Here is a 21,783-nt window from a genome sequence, read left to right as displayed (position 1 = left end):
CTGGCAGTCAATGCTCTCTGGTTAGAGCCAGGCACACAGACAAGGCTGCCTGCTGCAGCCCGGGCTGCTTTGCCAAAACAGGCCTGGACTGACAGGGAGAGAGAGTCCCAATTGTTTGTCAGACACTTCATTGGAATATTTCAGGGATGTTGCAGTGGACTCAAGGGCAATACCAAAGCCCACCTGGAGATGACACCAGCCCATGCAAGTGTCAGGAGTCCTTCTCTGTAGGACTGCTAAATCTTTCCTTAAACTCCCTTTGGCCTTTTCACTCTTGACTAGTGCAGCAGTCGAGACTTGAGCATTCCCTCTCCCTTCATCTTCTCCTTTTCCTCTCTGTTTCAAGGTGGCAGGAACCCCATAAACCTGACGCTCCAACTCTTTCTGCAACCCTTCACTCTCTAATTCCAATTGCAGGATTATTTCATTCCAAATTTGCATCTCAGCTGCATGCATCTCATTCTTCATTTCCAGCTCTCTCATCTGCTGCTGGTACAATTCCCTTTCATGCTGCAGGAGAAACCGGGAGGAAAAGGGTCACTCATTCCCTCTCTCAATTTGCTTCTCATTCCAGATCTGGACTCCTGTCCCAGGGGCAGGCACAGGCTGCTCCTCTCTCTCTGCCTCTCAGCATGCTGCAGACCTTGCTGGGACCCCCTTGATGCTGCATCTTTCCCAGCTCACTCAGCCCATCCCAGCTCCCTTCCTGCCCTTCCCCAAACTCTTGCAGCTCCACTCCAGTGTTCCTTTGGGGAGGAGCTGCCAGAACTGCAGCCACCATTTCAGTCCACGCTAAGCAGGATTTAGGCAGTGCCAGGAAAATGTGCTCTCCAGCAGGGAGGAAGGGAAGAGCAAACACCCCCAGCATTCCATTCCCTGAGTTGGGGCAACAGCAGTGGTTTTCCACCTCTCCTGTGTAGAGTTTCCATGGCACCATCCCGAGAGCCCCACTGCCCTCTCTTGGAGCAGCATTGGCCAGATCAGGCTGTCATTCTCTGCTGCCACTCAGGACCACTTCTCCTCTTGCAGGCACACTTCCTTCTCTGCATCAGCACTTGGCTTTCCTCTCTTCTCTCCCCACTGGCTGCTCTCAGATGGCCAAGACCAAACACCTTTCTATCAACAGCAAACCTGTTCTTCTCACCCCTCCTTCCAGATCCAGATGCTTATTAATCTGAACATGGCTTAGCCCACGAGGAATTGCTCAAACCATGCAATGCCAGTAGAGACAGTGTGGACATTGAGAACTAAAGCTTCTAGGACACAGAACTCCAACATGGAGTGAAATCAGCAGCCTCAGCACTAAGGGACTTTGACATGAATACAACATCTTTTCCTCCTTATTCAGAAGAATGTAATTAGAAAAGGTAAACTGGAAAAAGGTGCTCCTTAGAACTATTAACAGAAGGTCCAAACAGAGGTACAAAATGGCCCTTTGTGGCATCTGCCGATCTCACCAGCAAATCCTTCCTTTCCTTCTCCAGGCTCTCCAATTTCCTCCGCAGAGATGCCACCTCCAGACGAAGAGTCTCAGCCTCTTCCTTCAGGGCAATTTCTAGAGAGGTCTTCTGCTGCTCTTCTCTCCACATCACTGCAACAGAGAAGGAGATGGAGAAAAGTAAAGCAAAGGCAAATTGATGAACATCCTGCAGAGAAAACAGCGCTGTCTCCTCTGTCTGCATGTGTTTGACGGGCCCTAAGCCCACAAAGAGCTCCAAAGCAGACAGAAATGAAGGAAAGTGCTACACAACAAAAAAAGCAGGAATGAATGGGGCAGGGTTCAAAGGATTAGGAAAATGTATTTGCTCTTGAGCAGAAAGATCAATAGCTTGGAGATTCTGCAGAGGCTAGAGTTTGGGGGAATTGAGCTGAGGCATCCAGCTACAGCTCCTTAGCACGGACACCACTTGAAAGGCACCAGCTCTGCACAGGATCAGCCACAGCACAGCCAGATGGCACTGCCAGCCATGGCATCTTTCTAAAGAAAAGGTTTTCACAGGAATTACAATGGATAAATATCCTGATGGTTGTGTTTGCCTATCTGCCCTGTCATGGCACTCCCCTTTTTCTGTGCATGGGATCAGATAATCCCTCTGGTGTGGATAGGATAGTGCAGTGAATGGATGGGAGAGAAGCTGTACCTTGCTCACTTTCCTCCAACAGTTTCTGCAGCTCCTGATTTTGAGCATTTAGTTGGTCTCTCTGAGCCTGTGTCTTCCTCAGCTCCAGCTCCATGGCCTTACACTGTGTGGCCATGGCCTCTGCTCTTTCCTCAGAACTTTGGAGCCTCACACGCAGCTCAGACACCTCAGTTTCCAGCTGCTTCTCTTGAGTCTCCTGGAGAGCTGCCTTCGCCATCACTGCCTCCAGCAGGGCTGAGGCCTGGAAGATGGATGCACAGAGCCTCAGGGACAGGGCTGCTCCTGAGGCAGCAGACTGGGCAGGAGGGAGAGCAAGGAAGCAGAAAGGACTTCAGGCAAAAAACATGCAGGAAACTGAAGGTGCAGAACCAAGGATTGCAATGGAGACAAATGTGGAGAAAACAGGGAAAGGAAGGCAATGGACATCCTTGAGGCTGCAGCTCTGAACACTGCCTGAACTGGCTGTGCTGGAAGTGCCCTGCCCAGCCTGCCACAGCCACGGCTGTGTCCCCACATTGCTCAGTGCACAGCACAGGCACCAGCTCCATCTGGCACAACTCTGCTAACACAGGGACAGAGAAGCTCCAAAGGAGTCTGCTGCTGCTTCTCCTCCCAGATTTCCTGCTGGGACCCGGGAGAGAATGGGGGAAAACATCAGCAGCACAGACCAGATCCAGCCTTGGCCTCAGGGTGCAGCAGCAGCCGTGGGCAGAGCACGGCAGCAGTGGATGCTGCTGGGAGGGGAAAGAGGTTGGGGCCTCCAAGCCAAAGGTGGTGTTGTGTGTCCATGGAGAGGAGGATGCCAGAGCACAGCTTACCTGGGTGTTGAGCTCCTGCAGTTGTTTTGTGCGTTTTGAAAAGAGCTGCTCAGACTGCTGAAGAGCAGAATGATACTGAAACACCTGATTGTTCAGGGCCAGGTTCTTTTCCTCCAGGGTTCTGAGGCACAGGTTCTTTTCCTCCAGAGACAGTATCAGCCTAGAAGGAAAACATGTAACTCTTTACTACATGGTATGACATTTTAGAAACTCTTAGGACTTGCACCACACCAGGGAAAAACTTCTCTGTCTGATGAGCTTTGTCTAAACAACTTGGCTGTTTGTTCTCCCTGCAGTCATATCCGCAGCTATCCACTCTGCTTTTGGTCCTGAAACAATTAAAAATTTCTGCCTACATGCCCTGCCTTCTTTTTCCAATGGAAATGTGACTCCTGTGGCACTGAAGATTGGCAGGACTTGATCATCTGAAGGATCCTCCCTGACCTTGGTCTTGTTTCTTGCATTTTTTGCACAGTCAGTAATGCCTGTGACTGTGGAGGGTGGCAGGGACCTTGCTTGACTCCCTCCAGGCACTGGGGGGCATTTTATGATGAATCATCCAACACAGACATTATTGGTTTTGGGTGCCACTGAGGACAATCTGGCCTAGATCAGCAATCAGGGCCTTCAGATGGTTCTGCCCATGAGAGGCATCAGATGCCAGGCTGATCCAGATCCCAGAGGCTTCAAGTTACAGGACCCAAGGTGGAGCTGACGGATGCATCCACCTCCTTACACTGCAGCTTGGGCAGTGTTAACAAACCCACCTAACCTAACAACACAACAGTCCTTAGAGGGAAAGATCTACCACAAGAGCCTTTACCTTGGGAAAAACTAAAGGCATCAAGGAAAAGAAAATGTGATTCAACACTGATATAATGAGACCTATCTTCTTGGAGTGTTGAGATCCTGCCACTTAGGAAATGCTGCTACAGCTCCTGGCATGTGCAAAGATGGCCAAGAGGGAATCCATTCACCACAATGCAGAATCCCACAGGCTTTCCTTTACCTGGCTTTCTCCTTCTCTAGGACATTCATGGCAGCCTGCAATTGGGAATTTTGCTGTGCCACTTCTTCCCATTGACTCCATTCCCTCTCTAAGATTTGCAGGTACATTTGCAGCTTCTTGTTCTTATTTTCTGCCTCCTCCAGCATCTTCTGGATGCCTTCAACATCCAACAGCTTTTGTCTTGACTCTTGCTGGGCCCAGCTCACATCTTGCTGTTGTCTCTGGATGATCGATTCCTGTGACTCTCGGGAGGCTGCCAGCTGAGATGTCAACTCTCCCACCTCCAGTCAAACAGAACAGAACAGTCAGAGGCTACAGCCACAGCTTGTCGCTGTCAGCCATAGCAGAGGCTGTGAGGAAAGGCAAAGGACAACTTTCCATTTCTCCCTGTGCTGACAGCACCAGATTCACAATGGATATGGACAACTTGTCAGCATTCCTGCTCTGGCCTCCCCATACCCAAAAAAAAGAGAAGTCCTATAAACTCACTTTGGCTATAAACACCTGCCAGTACACACCAAAAGAGCAGCAAAAAAAGAACAGTGGAGATACTCTGAGGTACATCTTCCAAAAACAGAGCACAAGAGCAGCACTCACAACTCAGCTGGAAGCTGATGTTTCTGCCTAGCTTCCTATGAGAGGGCTCATTCCTGGGCCCAGAGATTGCCCCGTTCACCTTTCAGCACCCCAAATCCAATGTAGAAGACAAGGAAGACATGCTCCACACAGCCCCATATCCTGCCATCTCCCACAGCTCCAGCCTTGCACAAAATCACACCAGTTCTCCTTTCACAATCATTACCTCTCGCGTGACTTTTTCAAATCTAGTTCGTTCCTCTTCATGTTCAGCCTCCAGGGTGGCAACTTTCTGCCTCATCTGAAACAGCACCTCCTGGTGCTCCTGCTCCCTCTCTGCCTTCTCTTTTTCCCATTGTTCCAGCATCTTTGCATGGTGCCTTTCACGCTCACTTGCCTGAGGATGGGAGGAATAATTTTCAAGATTAAATCCTAGGCATGCTCCTCACTTAAAAATGGGAAGCTTCATCCTACCCACAACCCCCAACCTGACAAGTCAGTAGCACTGGCTTTCTGCACTCCAGGAACTGTGTCCTGTCATGGAATTTAAGAGGAGACTCATGGAATCATTTCTGTTGGGGAAAACCTTCCCATGCATTGAGTCCAACCAGAACAGGAGGTGTCAACTTCCCCTCTCTGATACCCTGGACTCAAGGACAGACCAACAGAGGAACTCCCTCAGTCCCTCCTTGTCACACCTGGGCTCCAGACCCTTCCCCAGCTCTGATCCCTCTTTAAGAGGCTCTGGAGCTGCCCAAAGAAATTTTGCAGAAGCATATACAACGTTGCTGATGAACATGGGTATCCCTGGCTGATAAATGCATGGGCCATCCTGAGCCAGGTTTCTACAGCAGTGTCCCTGGTTCTACTGCCAGAAACAGCATCTGGGCTGATCTGGCTGGCACAACTCCCACTCCCACAGGTGCTGCCTAGCAATCAGGTGTCCAGAGCCGTGGTAACATCATCCCTCTCTTGCTCCAGCAGATCCCTCTGAAGCTGCAATTCCTCCAATGTCTGTGTCTTGACTTCCAGCTCGCTCTGCAATGAGGGGTCTTCTCCCTCGAGTGCAGCCAAGTTCTCCACTATACAAGAAGGGCCAAGACAAGATTTTAAAGGAAAACCAGTCTCATTTCCAAAACCAACCTCCATCCTGTCCTTGTGCTCTGTCTTTTCTGCCTGGGCTGAAACTTCCTTCTTCTGCTTGGTTTTCTTCTGACACAGACTCAAGGCTCCTGGCTGTGGAATTCCAATGCATTGCTGCAGCATTTCCTTAGATTTCTCAACATTTGCACAGCCACTGCAGAGACAAGGCTAAGTCAAAAGAGCTGAGAGGCCTGAGGGGTCACTGATCCCATTTGCAGCACTCTAGGATGGAGCAGGGTGCAGTGGGCTAAGCAAGACCTTGTTCCTTCCCTCCCAGGGATATCCTCTAGAGGCAAAGGGAAAGGAAGGCAGGATTTTGCCTTCCTTCAGTGAGAAGCAGTGGCTGAGCAGGGGCACGCAAAGAACAGAATTCAGGGAAACAGCATGGTGAGAAGAAGGAATCTTCTCTTCCAACACGGCTCTGCATTGACCAGACAGCCTTGGGAGTCACAGTAGAACGTGAAAAACCCAGACTGGACGATGCTTGAGAGCCACACTGAGGCCTGTGCATGCTAGAGCAGGTGATTTCTTCTCCCAGGATCCCTCTGAAATCCCAGGCCTGGAAGGAAATTACTGCTGGAACACAGCAGGAGGAGGAGGAAAAGCTCACCTTCTGATTTCTTCTAGCAGACATTCTATGTGCTGCTGGCGGCTTCTGAACCTCTGGCATCTCTCTGCCATTTTCTCAAAATGTTGCTGCGAACGCTCACAATTCTCTGTGGCTTCCTGAACCAATTCCAAGGGATGCTGTTCATCAGTGGATGCCAGAGTTGAGAGCACGTTCCCAGGACTGTCAGTGTAGATGATGGAGTTGCCCATGCTGTCACTGTAGTCTAACAGCACCTGAAAGCCCACATCCAGCTGTTAGTCAGCTATTCTGTTCCTATTCCAAAGTACCACTGAGGTGCCTCTTCTGATCTCACAAGAACCAGTTTCCATTCATGGAGAGCCAGTTTCAAAATCCTAACCAGCTCTGCACTGTTTACTCACCTCAGAGGATCTGGAGGAACGTCCCTGGTGAGAAAGGCCTCGAGCTCCCTGGAAGAGCACAGGGCAGAGCACACTCAGACTGCATGGCTGCCCCTGAGGCAGTGCCTCTAAGTGCTTCCCAGGCTGTCCCAGAGCACAGCAATTCCAGCTGGGCTCTTGCCCTCCTCCTTGTGAGTATTTCCAGCCCAGCAGTTTGACAGCAGCACAAATGAACATGCTGGAAGGTGTCTCATCACTTCTAAGAACACCAGAAGGGAAGCTGCCCACACCCCAGTCCAACTTGGCCTTGAACACTCCCAGGGATCCAGGGGCAATCTCAGCTTCTCTGGGCAACCTGTGCCAGGGCCTCAGCACCCTCACAAGGCAGAATTCCCTTCCCAATAATCCATCCACCCCTGCCATGTCTCAGTGGAAAGCCACTGTCCCTTGTCCTGTCCCTGAAGGCCTCTGGCTTAAGTCCCTCTCCAGCTCTCTTGCAGCCCCCTCAGGCATTGCAAGGGGCTCTAATGTCACCCTGGAACCTTCTCCAGGCTGGATTACTCCAACTCTTGCATCCTTTTTCCTTAGTGCAGGTGCTCCAGCCCTTCCTATCATCCCCATGGCCTCCTCTGGGTCTCGGGGAATCATCTCAGAGATGTTTGGGAGAAACCCATTCTTGCCTCTGGGAAGTGCTGAGGCTATACTGTAAATTGGGCAGGAGGGAAGGCAATGCAAAGCTGCTCCCTTGTTTGTGCCCACGGCCTCCAGTGGGACAAGGATGGAGCAGGAGATGTGGCTGTGCTCTGGGATGGCCAGGAGCCCCCCATTCCCTCCCTGGCCTGTCCCCACAGCAAGCACCAAAGCTGCTGCCACCTCTGGAACAGCCGGCTGTTAATCCCTTGCTGTTCCCAAAGGGAGTCATTCCCTGAGGCCCAGCCCAGGCCCAGCAGGCCCAGCCCAGCCTGCTGGGCCTGGCACAAGGAGAGCTGTGGCTTTTTCACTCACCCGCCGGGTGTCCATCTGCTCCTTTGGCATGAACAGTGACCAAATCCGAGTGTCAAAAGGTCGTTGACTTTTGCAGGGTCTAAACCCAAATCTCCAAAGGCTCTTGGCCTTTGTTGGGTCTGACCCCAATGTGTAAAGGTCCTTGGTTTTTCAGGGTCTAAACCCAAATCTCCAAAGGCTCGTGGCCTTTGCAGGGTCTAAACCCAATGTCTAAAGGTCGTTGGTTTTGCAGGGTCTAACCCCAATCTCCAAAGGCTCGTGGCCTTTGCAGGGTCTAACCCCAATCTCCAGATGTTGTTGTTCTTTGCAAGGTCAATAGCACAGTAGCAAGGTGCCGTCGGCCTTTGCGAGGTCTGAGCCCCAATGTTCACGAGCTGTTGACAGCTCCAGGGTCCAAACCCCAATGAGCCAGGAGCTGTCGATTGTTGCCAGGGTCCAACCCCCAACATTCCAACATTCCAACATTCCATGGCCTGTTGACGGTTGCCAGGATCCGAAGCCCATCATTCCAGGGGCTGGTGGAATGGCCCCCCCGGCTCTCCCCGTGCCAGCTCCCTGCTGGCCCTGGCACCTGCCCTGCCTCTCCTGTGTCCCCACAGCCGTGCTGGGCAGGGCCCTGGATCATAACATGAGTTCAAGTGTCTGATCTAGATAACATCAGTTTTAAGGCTCAGCATTCTCAAGTCCCACATGCTCTCTAGGGATGGGCTTAGTTCCCAACTCACAGGAATTCTTCTGTCCTCCCTGACAAACTGCAGATTTAAGAAACCTAAAAAGGTTCCTGGTGCTCACAAATATTCATGGAAAGCAAAGCTTTGTGTTTGAACAATTACATGAGTTGAAAAAATGATGTTTCAGGGGCTTTTCAAATTCCTACAGTGAAATGCCAAGAGTGTTTAAGGTTCATAAAAGAGATTATGAATCCGGAGACAGCCACAAGTGCATTTCTTTCTCCGCTCTCTGTTTGGCAATATATCATTAGGTCTTCTAGGCAGAAGAAAAGACTTGTTGCTTACATCAAAGATTCTTTGCTAGGAACAGACCTTCAAGAACCAAATGGGTCTGCTTGGAAAAGCTTTGGCAGGTGTTTTTTACCCTCATCTTCAATAGCACTTGTCTGTATTCTGGGGAGGATTTTGGTGCCCAGTTGACAGGAACTGGCTTCTGAGCAGGGCACAAATTCTCCATGGAAGACAAGAGCTGCTCCTGCCTTCTCCAGGGCCTGTCTCTGCAGAGACTGATGGCCCAAGGATGTCAGTGCCAAGCTGAGGTTCAGAGACCAATGCAGCTTCAAGTCTCTGTTCCACGAGAGCAGCTTTGGGCTTCTTGAGCAGAGCTGCAAAGGAGCAGGAGAGCTCCTGGTGAAGGTCTGACAGCTGCTGCCTGGTCCTTGAGCAGCTCTCAGTGTAGTTCTGCCAGTGCTGTCAGTCCGGGGCCGGCTGGGACTGCAGCAGGGACACCTGGAAGAGGCACAGGGCCCGGCTCAGACAAGCCCACGCTGGCAGCAGCATCCGCAGCCCCACGGTACCGGCTGTCGGGGCAGACACAGCCTCCAACTCCACCCTCACCAACACTCTGCCCTTGGGGAGGGGAAAGGAACAGGCTCCCACACTGCCCCTGAACAGAGCTCAGATGGTCAGCAAGCCCAGTTGATGGCAGGAAAGCCCTTCCCACGTACATCCCTCAGCACCAGAGCTCTATCAGAGAGAATTCCAACAGCATTTAGGAACCCAACTCAGATTTCCAAAGCACATTTGGGCCACTGTCCCCTTTTGCCACAGGCTGTGCATCAGCAGGAGGGCTGCTGCTCCCCTGAGCTGCTGGAGGATTCCTGTACTTGAGCTGCAGGACAGCCAGCCCAGGCGTGACGGGAATTTGAGAGTTGGAGTTTTTTGGTGCTTTCATGAGGTGTTTCAGCACCCCAAGCCCTATTTTATACCTCTCAATTTTTAAATTATATGTTTAAGTATAGCTTCAATTCATTAATATTTATTCATCTTTATTATGCTTCTATTCAATTTCACTTAATTTTGAGGGATTCTAAAAGGGGTTTGGGGCTTTTCTTGGTTTTTCCATATTTCACTGCACAATACAACTTTTCCACCCTCCATTGTTTCAATGGAACTAAGATATGGCCTTATATATTTCATACTCATCCAAATTTATTTAATACTCATCAGTTTTGTTGTAATGTCAAGGAGGTTTCAGGCTTTTTTTGGTTTTTCTGGTTAGCCCTGAGCTGACGGGAATTTGGCTGAGGCGGGAACTGCTCCGGCCCCGCCCCCCTCCCGCCCAGCCAATCCCTGAGGGCGCTTTTCCCCGCCCGCGGTTTGGGCGGGAGCCGCCCCCCCATTGTCAATCCCTGAGGGGGTTCGGCCCAGGCGGGAACTTCTCCCCGCCCTCCCCTCGCCGATCACTCCCGCCCCTCCCCTGCCTCGCTCCCACTGCCCCTCGTGACTCTGAATTTTTGTCCGGATGCCCCAGTCTGGACTGGTTTATACTGGTTTATTCACTCCCCCTCCTCAGGTACAGGAGCTCCAGCTGAGAGGGGATATAAGGGGAGATATGAGGGGAATATGGGGGGTCAAAGTCCTGAAGATCTCTGGGTTTGTTCTGTACTCCCCCAGAGTTTGTGGTGCTGGTTCTGCCCTCCCTTTGCCCAGCCCCATGGGCTGAATCCCATGGATTATGGTTCTGTTCCTCCGCTCTGCTCCCCCTGAGTTTAAAATTCCCTGCCATTTTCTGTTCTTCCTCTTTTTCCCTTGGAATAAATTGTAGACTCTGCCCCGGGAGAAAAAGTCTCCTTGTCTTTCACCTTTGTCCTTTTCGACTCTCTCCATCTCCCGTGGTCTGGGGCTGGTCCAGAGGACCAGAGAGAAGAGAGAATTGACATTTCTCCAGCTAAAAGTGGGATGGGAGCTGGTAAACCTTAGGCAACTCAGGCCCTGGCACAGGTTGCCCAGGGCAGTGGGGGAGTCACCATCCCTGGAAGTGTTCAAGAGGTGTGTGGATGTGGCACCTGGGGACGTGGCTTAGTGGTGGCCTCGGCTGTGCTGCTTAGTGCTTGTCCTCGATGGTCTCAGAGGGCTCTGACAGCTTGAACGATCCCCTGATGTCTCCATTGCCCCCCTGGGTGCTCCTCTCAGGCCGCTGCCTGTGCCCAGGGCCAGGGCTGGCTCTGGCATAGCAGCGAAAAGAAGCTGCAACCTCTGCCCCAAGAGCCCCGTGGCACCTTGCAGGGCTCCAAATGGGAGGATGTGGGCTCAGGGGGGTCTGCAGCCAGAAACATTGCTCTGTCTTGACACTTCTCTCTTTATTCCAAGGATTTTAGCTTTGTGCACACTCTGACGGGTTGTGAGGACCAAGCCAAGCTCTTCAAGGATGAGGTGAGAAGGGCTGGAGGATGAGAGCAGGTGATCAAGGACAGCTGTGTGCCACCAGGGCCGGGAGGAATTGGCCAGTGGCCTTCCTGCAGTGGCTTGCTGCTGGATGCTGAGGGTACATGCAGCACCCGGCAGGGGTCGTGCCCTGCAGCCCCACTGCATGGCAGTGTGCAGCCGTCTGGCTGTGCCCATCCGGGGCAGGAGGGGAGCTGCTGACCCCCAGGGAGCTGTGCTGCCCTGTTCTCCCAGCACGGGGGACGGAGGGCCCCTCTGAGGGGATGTGACTGGGGACAGGAGGAGGTTGGTGCTGCAGCCTGAAGAGCACCATGGCCTCCTGAGGGGAGCTGCTCCTCCTCACCCTTTCATCCTTCCCCCTCTGCCCCTCTCACCAGCACAGCAGTCGGGTGGCACTGCTGCCTGTCAGGGTGGGCGTCTTTGGACCCCCTGTGGGCAGACGTGTGGGGGTGGCTCTGACACCTGGGGCAGTGTAGGAGTGCTCTAGGCGGCCCCTGCCCTGCTCTCCACAATCTCTCACCCTGGTATCTGAATCCTCCCACATCTGCTGTGGGAGCTGTTGCAGCAGGGGGTGGCTGTGCCATGCTGGATGATGGCCACTTGCCCAGATGGCCACCTGCCATGGGGCTCTCCTTAGGCTGCAGCCAGTCCCAGCTCCACTTTCTTTCCCATTCCCAACAATGACGTTCTAGGAATTAAACTATTTCTCCCCTTTCCCAGTGCCCAAAGATAGGGATGCAGAGATGTGAGCAAGAGCACCAGAAACGTGTCCTGGAGCAGAGTTGCCTTGGGAGCCACTGCCACATCTGGGTCAACCTCTTTGAGGCTTCCCATGGCAATGTAGCCTTTTCACTCTGTTATTGAATATTTGGGGTCACGTTTGACCTTTTTTTGAAACGTCTGCTGCTCGCTCTTCACACAGGACTTGAAACTTGTCCATATCTTTGTTTTGTCATTGCTTGGGTTTGATTTAGGCAGCTTTCTCTCTCCTTTCTTTTTTTATGTCCTTGCATAAAACAGTTTGCTCTCAGAGTTCCTGCCCGTGTACTCCCAGGTGCATTTTATCAAACGCTTCCAGGTGTGTGTGGTCCCGTGGGAATGTCCATCCTCCCTGGCTCTGGGCTAAGGTTACCATTCTGTTGAGGTTGGTAACACTGGGCTGTGGTACGAGAGAACGGCTGGAGCTGGATCCAATCTGCCGGCTGTGCTCAGCACTGCGTCCCCGCTGGGCTTCAGGAGCCATCCAGTGGGAACTGTCAATAATTACACCTCTAGGCTTTTCTCCTGCTCTAGCCGAGCCATCAGATAAATCTTCCTGCCTGGTCTTGCCTTTGCCTAGCCTTGCCTTGCCCTCCCTTTCCTAACACTCTGTGCCTACTTAAACCCTGAGGTCAAGTCCTACAGGATGGGCAGGCAGAGAGAGGGGTCTGACAAAACTGGGGCTGTGGTTTAACTTGTTCCTTTTCGTTCTCTGCCAGCTGCCTTCCCCTGCTCAAGTGTTGAGGATTGAGTGGGAGCTTTAGACAAGCCCTGCCACAGGCTCAGACTATTTGCAGCAGCTTGAATTTAGGTGCCCCCTACCTAAACCACTTCAAGTCCTCAGGAATGGCTGATCAGGTCTATTATAAAAAGGAGTTCTTTATTGAATAGATAGGACGTAAGGAAAGGCAGATCTTAAACAGAATTGCTTGCTACACAGGTTAAAACAAAGAACTATTAGTAGATTACATAAACCATTAAGGTACCTATATTATAGCTAGCAAATTCAGAATCAAATTGATGATGGTGTCCAGAGTCCTTTCATTCAACCCTTGAAGGAGTAACTACAAGGCGGCATCCCAACTCTGGGTAGAGACCCCTACGCGTTTCCAAGGAATGTGCAGAAAACTTCTACTTTGTGCAAGTTTGATGTAGCGTTCATAGTCTGTAAAACAGAGTATTTGTCAGTCAGAAATTGCAGCTTATCTTTCCACATCTCGCTTCCACAGCAAGATGTTTACTGTCAGCTTCAAGTGTCAGTTCCGTGTCGCCTGACGAGACAAGTGGTCTTTAGAGTTATTCCACCAATTATCAAGAACAAGGAATAGATAAGCTCTCCTAGCATCTGGGGAGATGCTCTGCTGCACCAGGGCACTCTGCTGCACCTTGCCTGGTTTCTTATGGGCAGGGCCCAGCAGGTGCATGGCCTGGGCTCTGCTCCAGCTCTAAGGCAGCCCTGTTGATAAGGTAACTTCCCTGTCTGAGCATCCCGGAGGCACTCTGGCAGTCACACTCCCACCACCAGACTGTTCCTGCTGGGACCAAATCCCCTTCACAGAGGGTGGCTCAGGTGAGCTCAAGGGTGCCCTCATTAACTGCCTGCACTCCCCCCACTCTCACACAGTCAGACCAGGTTTTCCACAGCAGAATTTCTCATGTCTTGTTCCACAAAACAATTTATTTGTGGCGCAGGAACACAGAAACAGCTGGTGCCTCCAGGGAGGGACCTTGAACCCCTGGGCTGTTGCCTTCACAGTCCAAGCACAGCAAAGTCTCTTCCTCCTGAGGCTTGGCATCTGCCCTTCCTCTGAGTGGCCACTGACCTGCTGTGCCACAGGTCCCCAGGCTCTTTGTCCTGCCAAGGGACTGCAGGTCGTGGGCTCATGCCTCAGGCTCCTGCCAGCCAGAGCTGAGCCTGGAGCTGGCACTGCAGCTGAGCTGAGCTACCTGCACCAGGTGTATTCCTCAGCACGTGTGCTCTGCAGCTGCCAGGAGCTGCACACAGGGCTCCTACTCGGCCTCCCGGGACCACATGCTGGAGCTGCCAGAGCTGCCTGGGCACTGCCCCAAGTGCGGGTGTGTCTGAATGTTCTGGGGGGCTCACGGCCCTCGTGGCTGAACAGCACATGTGGCACAGGGGAGCTGGGCTGCAGCCAATGCTCCTGCTCCACTTGCCAAGCTGGAGAAGAGCTGCGGCTGGAGCGTGTGCCAGAAACTGCTCTGGGAGCAGAGGAACACCGTCCCTGGGCTGTGCCCCTCGCTGTTTCCCAGGAGTCCCGTGCTAATCAATCACTGCACTCCAGCAGATTGCTCTGCCTGGTCTGGCCTTTGTGCACCTAGCGAGGCTGGCAGGGCTCTGCAGCCTAAAAGCTGCTCCAAGGAACCAGCGGGGTGGAGGAACGGGCGCCGGAGGCTGCGCCAAATCCAGCCTAAAGGGGTAGGAAGTGAGAGGGTCACCAAACAGGACAAAAGAAACCTCTCCAATACCAATTTGATATTGTCACGGTGTAACTAAAGGGTTTGCCAATTTTAAATATTTAATTTTCTTTAGAGATAGGATTTAGGAGTAAAGACAATGCAGGCTCAAACTTAAAAAGAAAATACAAGAAGGAATTTATTAATAATACAAGAAAAAATTTTTCAGAATAAGATTCCTAGATTATTCCCTCCTCCCTTCACTCCACATTTCTTACCAACCACATACAGAGAACACTCCAGTCAGTTATCCACTCAAATAATCATTTCAGTTCAGTTAAGAGAGAAAAGTTCCTTTTTCTGCTTTAGACTTAGGGGGTGTCTTCACCTTCACAATCTGCATTTGCTGGGGACCTACAGAACTATGAATTTTGCTCTCATTCCCACAGTCCTTCCAAGAGCCGTGTTATGGGTTATGATGCACAAATGGGGTACTACTTTTAAAGTCAGGCTGCTGAAAAACAAAATCCTCTTTATCATCTTCTCTATCAAATGTCTCTGTTCATATTCCAGTCCCAAAACAGGGAGATCAATTTCCTGAGGCAAGGACAGTCTTCAACTCAATCACCCATCCTCCCCAAGTATATTTCACAGTTTAAAGGAATTTTAGTGAAGTCACAATCCCCTCATAGCCCCACAAAAAAAAAAGGTTTTCAGCTACTTTTCAGTTGCATCTTTTCAATCTCTTCCCATCAGAAACTTTATCGTCATTCAGCCGACTTCTGTGGACTCCATGCTTTATTTCTTCTCATTCAGGGGGGTTCAGGAGATCTAGAATCTTATCCAGGCATTAAGGAGTTAAAATTGTATCCAGTTCCTTAAGAAGAAAGCAGGTGGCCGGAGCCGGGGGCACCATGCGGCCCCACCAAGCCAAGCCAGGCCTGGGCTAAGGGCTCCCCACAGAACTGGTGCCAGGCAGGGGTGCCGAGCCGGGCCCCCCGAAGAGCCGGGGCTGGGCCGGGATGCCGGGCCGGGGCCCAGAACAAGCCCGGAGCTGGGCCGGGGCCCCAGCCGGGGACCCTCGCTCCTCCAGAGGCCGGAAGCCAAAAGACCCCCCAGAACTTCATTCACTGTGATTTGTGAAAGCAAAATAACTTTTTCGTTGGTTTCCCGAGCTGTCCATCACCAAATCAGCTCTCTAATTGGTGCAAGCAGCTCACAGGAGAAGCCCTGGGAGACGGGACAGCCCCCCCCATTCCCAGACCATGTGGAGCTTTCCCTGAGGGGAAGCCAACCCTCCCCGCAAGCACATGAAACCAACACAGATATGAATAATCAGACATGTCTTTATTCAGGTGCTGGGAACAGGGGAGATAACTCCTCCAGAAACCTGTTCCACTTAACAAACAAAACCCATCCATTTTATATACTTTTTCTGCTGAATCGTTACCTATATCTTTTTTACATACTACACATACTATACCCACTCTTAAATTTAACCATGACATTGATTGGTTCTAATAGTTAACATCAATATTCCTCTTCTAAAACAATCATTGGTCATCTCTCCTGAGGTCTACTCATTGGAATTCGTAATATTAAAATCAAGATGGGAAGCGTAGTGGATTTCCAGGCAGCGTTACTGGTGAGTGTGACCACAGCAGACGGGTCCAGTGTCTTCCTGGAGAGGTTTCTACGATTACACATTCCAAACACAGAACTCCTAATATTTCTATGCCTAGGCGGCAAAGAGGTGTCTGGGCTGAAGGGGAGCCTGAGCAAAGGGGAGGAGAGGACTTTCCCTCAGCCCATGCTTCTCTTCTGTTTCTCAAAACAGAAGAGGAATCTCGTGTTGCCAGGGATGGACCAAATATGCAGTTTGCTGCAATTTCCCCAGTTGGCCATGACAAGGAGGAAGGTCTAAAAAGAGAATGGGGGAAAAGCAGAATCCAAACTGCTCATCTTTGGAGTGGCAATTCCTCCTGTTCCTTCCTGTTGGTGAGGACACTTTGCCTCACAGAACGACAGGACAGGCAGGGGGAAGGGGCCTGTGGACAGGAGCTCTCACAGCAGTGGGTCCAATGGGTCACACGGAAGGGGTGGCCCACAGGGCTGTCCAAAGGGGTCTCCAGGTGAGCTCCCCTCCCCCCAGGTGTGGTGGGCAGTTTCCGTGTGACTCAATGCCAGTGTGGTGATGTGACAATGCAGTGATGTGACATCACCGTGATGTAACAATGCCCCATGTCTGTATTTAGCCAGGAGACCAGTTGTTGTGTCTCTGGAGCAAGAGTCAGCGTGGGATCACAACACCATGAGAGGTCTTGGCAGGAGTGTGGAGCACCCACTGCTGGTGTCCTGCCACAAGGCAGAGGCACTGCTGAGTGCACTGGGAATTAGGGGGAGGGGACCACAGGGCTCTGCTGGGGAGCTTGGGACATGGGGTGATGCTCTAAAGCCTCAGGACTGCCATTCAGGAGGCTTATTGGGCAACATCTGAGTGTCTGTCTTCCCATCTCAGCCAGAAGACCAGAGCTGAGACGAGATACCAAGAAAATAGACCCTGAACTGCTGAACCTCCCACTTGCAGTCAAGATCCCTGTGGCACCTGGAACCAAGCCTGTCTTCTCCAGGGGAAAGCTGAGTGAAAATGTAAAGGAAGCAGAAGGGGGGAGAAAATCTCTCATCTTCCATAGAGTCCCCCATTATGTAAAGATTTTCTTGCAGCCCTTCAGTTGGAGAAAGGACTGGGCAAGGGAAGCTCCAGGCTCCCTGGAATACAGAGGAGAAAGCACTTGTCCCTCTTTGCACTGGTTTCTGGCACTGTGCATGTGTGTGACCAGGTCCCTGCCTGCAGCAGGCAGCTGTGTGTGTCTGGGTGTCAGGGCAACGAGCCCCTCCAGCTCATCCCACAATGTCAAACCAGGCCCTGGGGCACCTGTGAGGGAGATTCCAACCTTCTCCTGCTTGCCTTCCTGGCACCTTTGAAGTACCTTGGGCTTCCCTGCTTGGGGAATGCACACACTGTTGTCCTCCAGCTTGTGCTGCACCTTCCCAAGGCAGAGACTTTCTGGAGGCAAAGGGATAGACAGTGACACAGCCCTTGGGCCTGCCTAACCCAAGGAAACTGGTTTTGTCCATTCTCTACTGGCTGCATTTGAACCTTTTGAAGGTTCATTGTGGATGAGTCTGCCGTTTTTCCTGGTGGCCTAAGATACCTATTTGATGGTGGGGTTGGTGTGGGGCTTGTCTTCTCTCCCCTAACCCACCATAGACCAGCCTGGCCCGGTTCAGCCCTGTAGTCTGTCTGTGCAGGTCTCGGTGCCTACAGAAAAATGAAGACCTTTACCTTTTCACAAGTACCATGTGGTACCTCTTTGCTGCTCTCCTGCCTCCTTCATTCTCTGGGAAATGTCTCTTACAGCTTAACGGGCCATGTCCTTCTTTCAATCTGGACGATCCCTACATCCACCACCCTGCACCACCAGTGCAATACAACCGCCTGCATGACCCCCACCTTCGGGACTACCACAAGCGCAAGGACATCCTGCGGATGCTGAGGAGACAGGGAGTCATCACCAGAGACAACAAGGTAGGTTTGGGTGTTGGGCTGATCAAGAACAGCCCCCTTCAAGCGGGGCTCCCACAGCCCTTGCTGCAGCTGCCTGCTGCTGTCAGAGGGGCAGGGCTGTGCGCTGGTGTCCCTGGGAGCAGAAGCAGCACCAACATCCCCCTGGCAAGTGCCAGTCCTGCCTTCTCAGCCTGCCCCACGCTGCCTGTTCAGCACTGGCTGGGGGGACATCAGAGGTCCCAACACCAGGATATGGGGGGAGGGCTTGGGGGCAGCTCCCCTCCTGCTGGGGTCGGGCTGTTTCAGGGAAAGCCGTCTGCGTGGCTTGACAGGGTTTGGGGGATTCTGCCCTTGTCCCTCCATAGGTGGTTTGTACTCTGAAGGAGTTCAACGAGTACAGGCACTACCTGGCCAGGATCAAGCTGCAGTCAGAGAAGATCTTGAGGCAGCAAGATGTAGGTAGAGGGCTGTGTTTGGGGGCACAGGACTGTGCAGGGCTGTGCTGCTGTGGTGGGGAAAGGACTCCACGGCTGGGAGCTGAGCCAGTGCAGGGCTGAGCTGGGCACGGGCAGCAGGGCCATGCGCAGGCACACGCAGTGCTGAGGGAAGCCCTTCTCTCCTGCCCTCCTGGCCGGGCTGAAGCAGAGTGCTGGCCTTGGCCTGTGGGAATCCCAGCACGCAGGGGCTGAGCAACATGACCCACAACCTGGTGTCACCTTTCAGGAAGGGCTTCTGCCACTTCAGGCCAAGTTAAAGGATGGTCCCAAACTGCCAAAAACCAGTGACACCTCCTGCCGGCGGAAGCGGCGGCTGCAACCTCAGAAACCTTCTTGCCCACGTCCACAGAAGAGCAAAAAGATCCCCCTGAAACTGGGGAGATTCAGAAGAGTGAAACTAGCTTCAGACAAGGGCCAAACCTACTCCAGACCTGAGCTGGGCACTGCTGCTGACTCCCAGAGGAAGCCGCACAACACTGCTCACGGCCTCTTTAAAGCTGTCCTTGAGCAGCTGACCACAGCAGAAGCCCAGAAGCTGCAAGAGCTGGTTGAGATCATTGTCTACAAAGTGTTTGTGAGGCTCAAGGTTCCTCGGAACCAGCGTGTCAACTTTTTAAGGAATGCTGCCCAGGGGATCAGAGCAAGCATTTTCAGCAGCTGCAAGAGAAGAGGACCTGCAAAGACGCCTCTAGACCGCCGTCAGAAAATAGAAATGGTGGTCAAAGAGCTTTTAGCAATGGTGTTGGAGGGCTTGGGGTACTGTCTGGAGCCCAAAGCTTCTAAACCAAGGAGGGCAGCCAGGTGGAAGGAGCAGCCTGTTGATGGAAGAGCCAGCCTAGTGGATAAATCCAAGGAAGATGAAGCAGCCTCCTCAGACACAGCAAATTTACATGCTTGCCTTGACAATCTCACCATCCAAGTTGTTAAGAATGCTTGCTCCCTCTTGAAATTCATGGTAGCTTCTGAGTTTGAAGGAGACTCCAGCTGTGAGTACACTGAGATGCTGGAGTTTCCCAGAGGTAAGGTCTACAGCAGGCAGATGCAGCCAGGAATCTCTAGAGCATCTAAAGGACAGAGCCAGAAAGCAAGAACAGGAGTAAAGCTGCCTGCCTTAGGACCACAGCTCCGAGAAGGGACTGGCTATGCCAGAATCATGAAACCCAAGTATCCTGCAATGGTGAAGGAGAGCTTGGTGAGAGAAAGGAGCCCAGCAACCTCAGGCAACACTTTGGACATAAGGACCATGGCAAATCAGATTGTTCACTCTGTGTTAGTATGGGTTGTTTGGCGTAGGCCTGCACCAACCCCCAGAGAGAATTTTCAGTGACCTGTCCCAAGCCCAGCCACATCCCCAGGCAGAGAGGAGAGCTGTGCTGTTGAGGACACTCTCCCCTCCGTGGCCCCACAGTTTTCCCAACAGCCTGTCCCTCTGGAGGGTCCCCAGCCCCCTGCCCAGACTGGAGTACAGCACAGATCAGTGAACCCAAAGCTCATCTGAGGCCAGTGAGGTGTGTGGCAGGAGAGCTGAAGGGCCTCTAAATAGCAAACCTGACACCCTTGTTCCATCAATAAAGAGCTTACTCCTAAGGCCTTGATTGTCCTTCCTCCAAACCTGGCCAAATTGCATCCATGCATTTTTCCTGTCCCCCCATATCTTCCTCCTGTATCTCCTCCCACAAACTGCCCAGAGCCCTCAGGACTGCCCCAGGGTCACCTACCCTCCTATATCTCCCAGCCAGGACTCTGCACCATCCGTATGCCTCCCATATATCTCCTCCCAGCCCCTCCAGGACTCCCTGAAACCCCCAAAGGAGTCCTCAGCTCCCTCTGCCCACGATATGCTCCCCATATCTCCCCTCCAAGACACCCCCAGGACCCTGAACCCCCTCTATTCCCCCCATTTCTCCACCCGTATCCCCACTCAGGACCCCCCAGCTTCCTGTATCCCCTCATATTCCCCCCCCATACCCCCCTATATTCCCTGCCAGACCACTGCAGGATCCCCTCAGCCCCCTCCAGATACTCCCAGATTCCCTAGCCCTGCCCCAGGACCACCCCAGGACCACTTGTACCTGTTGGTGGAGGGCCACTGTCCCCCTATTCCTCCCACAGACCTCCAGGATCCTCCCCAGCTCCCCCCAGCACTGGAGTGCCACCCATGGAGGACAAGGGTGTGGGAGGGTGGTGGAAGACCATGGAGTAGCTGGTGGTGGGCAGGGGGGTTCCCCCTTCCCCAAGCCCCAACCACTCTCAAGGGCCTCCTGTTATAGGTGATAAAGTGATCTAGCTGGTTAATGAAGAACAATCAAAAGAAAATATTTTTATTTTGCGACCAAAATACGATCTTAGATGGCCACAATAAAATTGGGCAGCGTCGAGCCCGGGGTCGGCGCTGGTGAATACACTCTCATCCGAGCTCTATCCCTCCGGATGGATCCCCTATGTTGACACAGGTTGTTTTGGCGGGCGGGGTTGGTTTTAGAGAATTTTTTCCTCCTGGGGCAGAGGTTCTCCTTTCTTTTCCTTGCTTCACATATTCATGCAGTTTTCTTTCTCTGTGCTGGGCTGGACAAAACCATTTCTAGGAAGTGGTGAATGTTAATGAATGCTGATGTTGGTTTACTGGAATCCAGTATTAAGATGTATGTTTCTGATGACTCTGGTTGTCTTGATTGGTGATACTTATCATGTGTTCATCGCTTGGGTGTTTCCAGAGAAGGGCCCATCTCTGCTGGAGCCACATCTTTTAAGTTGCTAATTTAGATCTCTTTTCTATGTTGCTATCTCTGGTTTCACAATCCTGTTAAGCAACCCTGCTGCATGTGGTCTAAAGATCTTATCTTTATTTTATTTTCTTTTTATACAAGCATGTTTTATTCCACATAAATTTCACACAAACACGAATTATTTTATAACATATATTACAATCCCTCCCCTTTTATAGAAACATGTTAATTTGTGTTCTTTTTCTGCAATTTTTGATACCTTTTAACTAACTAAATCTATTTGTTTGGTTTTCTTTTGGGAGAGGAAAAAATCTCCCCCCCCCTTTAGTCTTCTTCAGATTCTCCACTACTCTCCCATTCTTCTCATGATTCTTCCTGATAAATTCTATAAAGAAACTTATCTTCTATTTGCTCCTCAAATTTAGCCAAGGCTTCTACTGCATTGGTGTTTACTTCTCCTCCTCCTAATTTCATTATTTTGAATACCTTATTATTTAACATTCCAGGAGCATGTTCTGGGTCCATAGGCATAGCTGCTATTTGCATACCCTGTACTACTGAGTGTATTAATCTAATAGAGCATGGTACCAAACAGGTATATGACTCCAGCTACCGAACACGATACAAAGAATACTATCTTTTTCCACCAAGCCCCTTCAAATAACTGATCCCACCAAGATGCCTGGAGGATGGAGTTCCATTTTTGGACTGGAACATGTGCTACCTTCTTAATTTCTGCAGCGATACCCCTGATAGTTT

At 51.7% G+C, this 21,783-nt stretch overlaps 1 protein-coding gene across 1 annotated transcript; it reads left to right on the top strand.

Moving 5' to 3' along the window:
* The first annotated feature begins 17,588 nt into the window (after positions 1-17,588).
* On the top strand, positions 17,589-19,885 carry LOC306809744 (uncharacterized protein). Its single transcript, XM_079321524.1, has 3 exons — positions 17,589-17,822; positions 18,167-18,256; positions 18,525-19,885. Exons 1-3 carry the CDS (start codon positions 17,595-17,597, stop codon positions 19,623-19,625), a joined length of 1,419 nt encoding a protein of 472 aa, XP_079177650.1. The 5' UTR covers positions 17,589-17,594; the 3' UTR covers positions 19,626-19,885.
* Positions 19,886-21,783: the final 1,898 nt, after the last annotated feature.

Source organism: Erithacus rubecula (genome assembly GCF_903797595.1).
Source record: "Erithacus rubecula genome assembly, chromosome: 18".
Taxonomy (NCBI): domain Eukaryota; kingdom Metazoa; phylum Chordata; class Aves; order Passeriformes; family Muscicapidae; genus Erithacus; species Erithacus rubecula.
The sequence above is the reverse complement of the archived record's forward strand: the minus strand, read 5'-3'. Positions and strand labels throughout refer to the sequence as shown.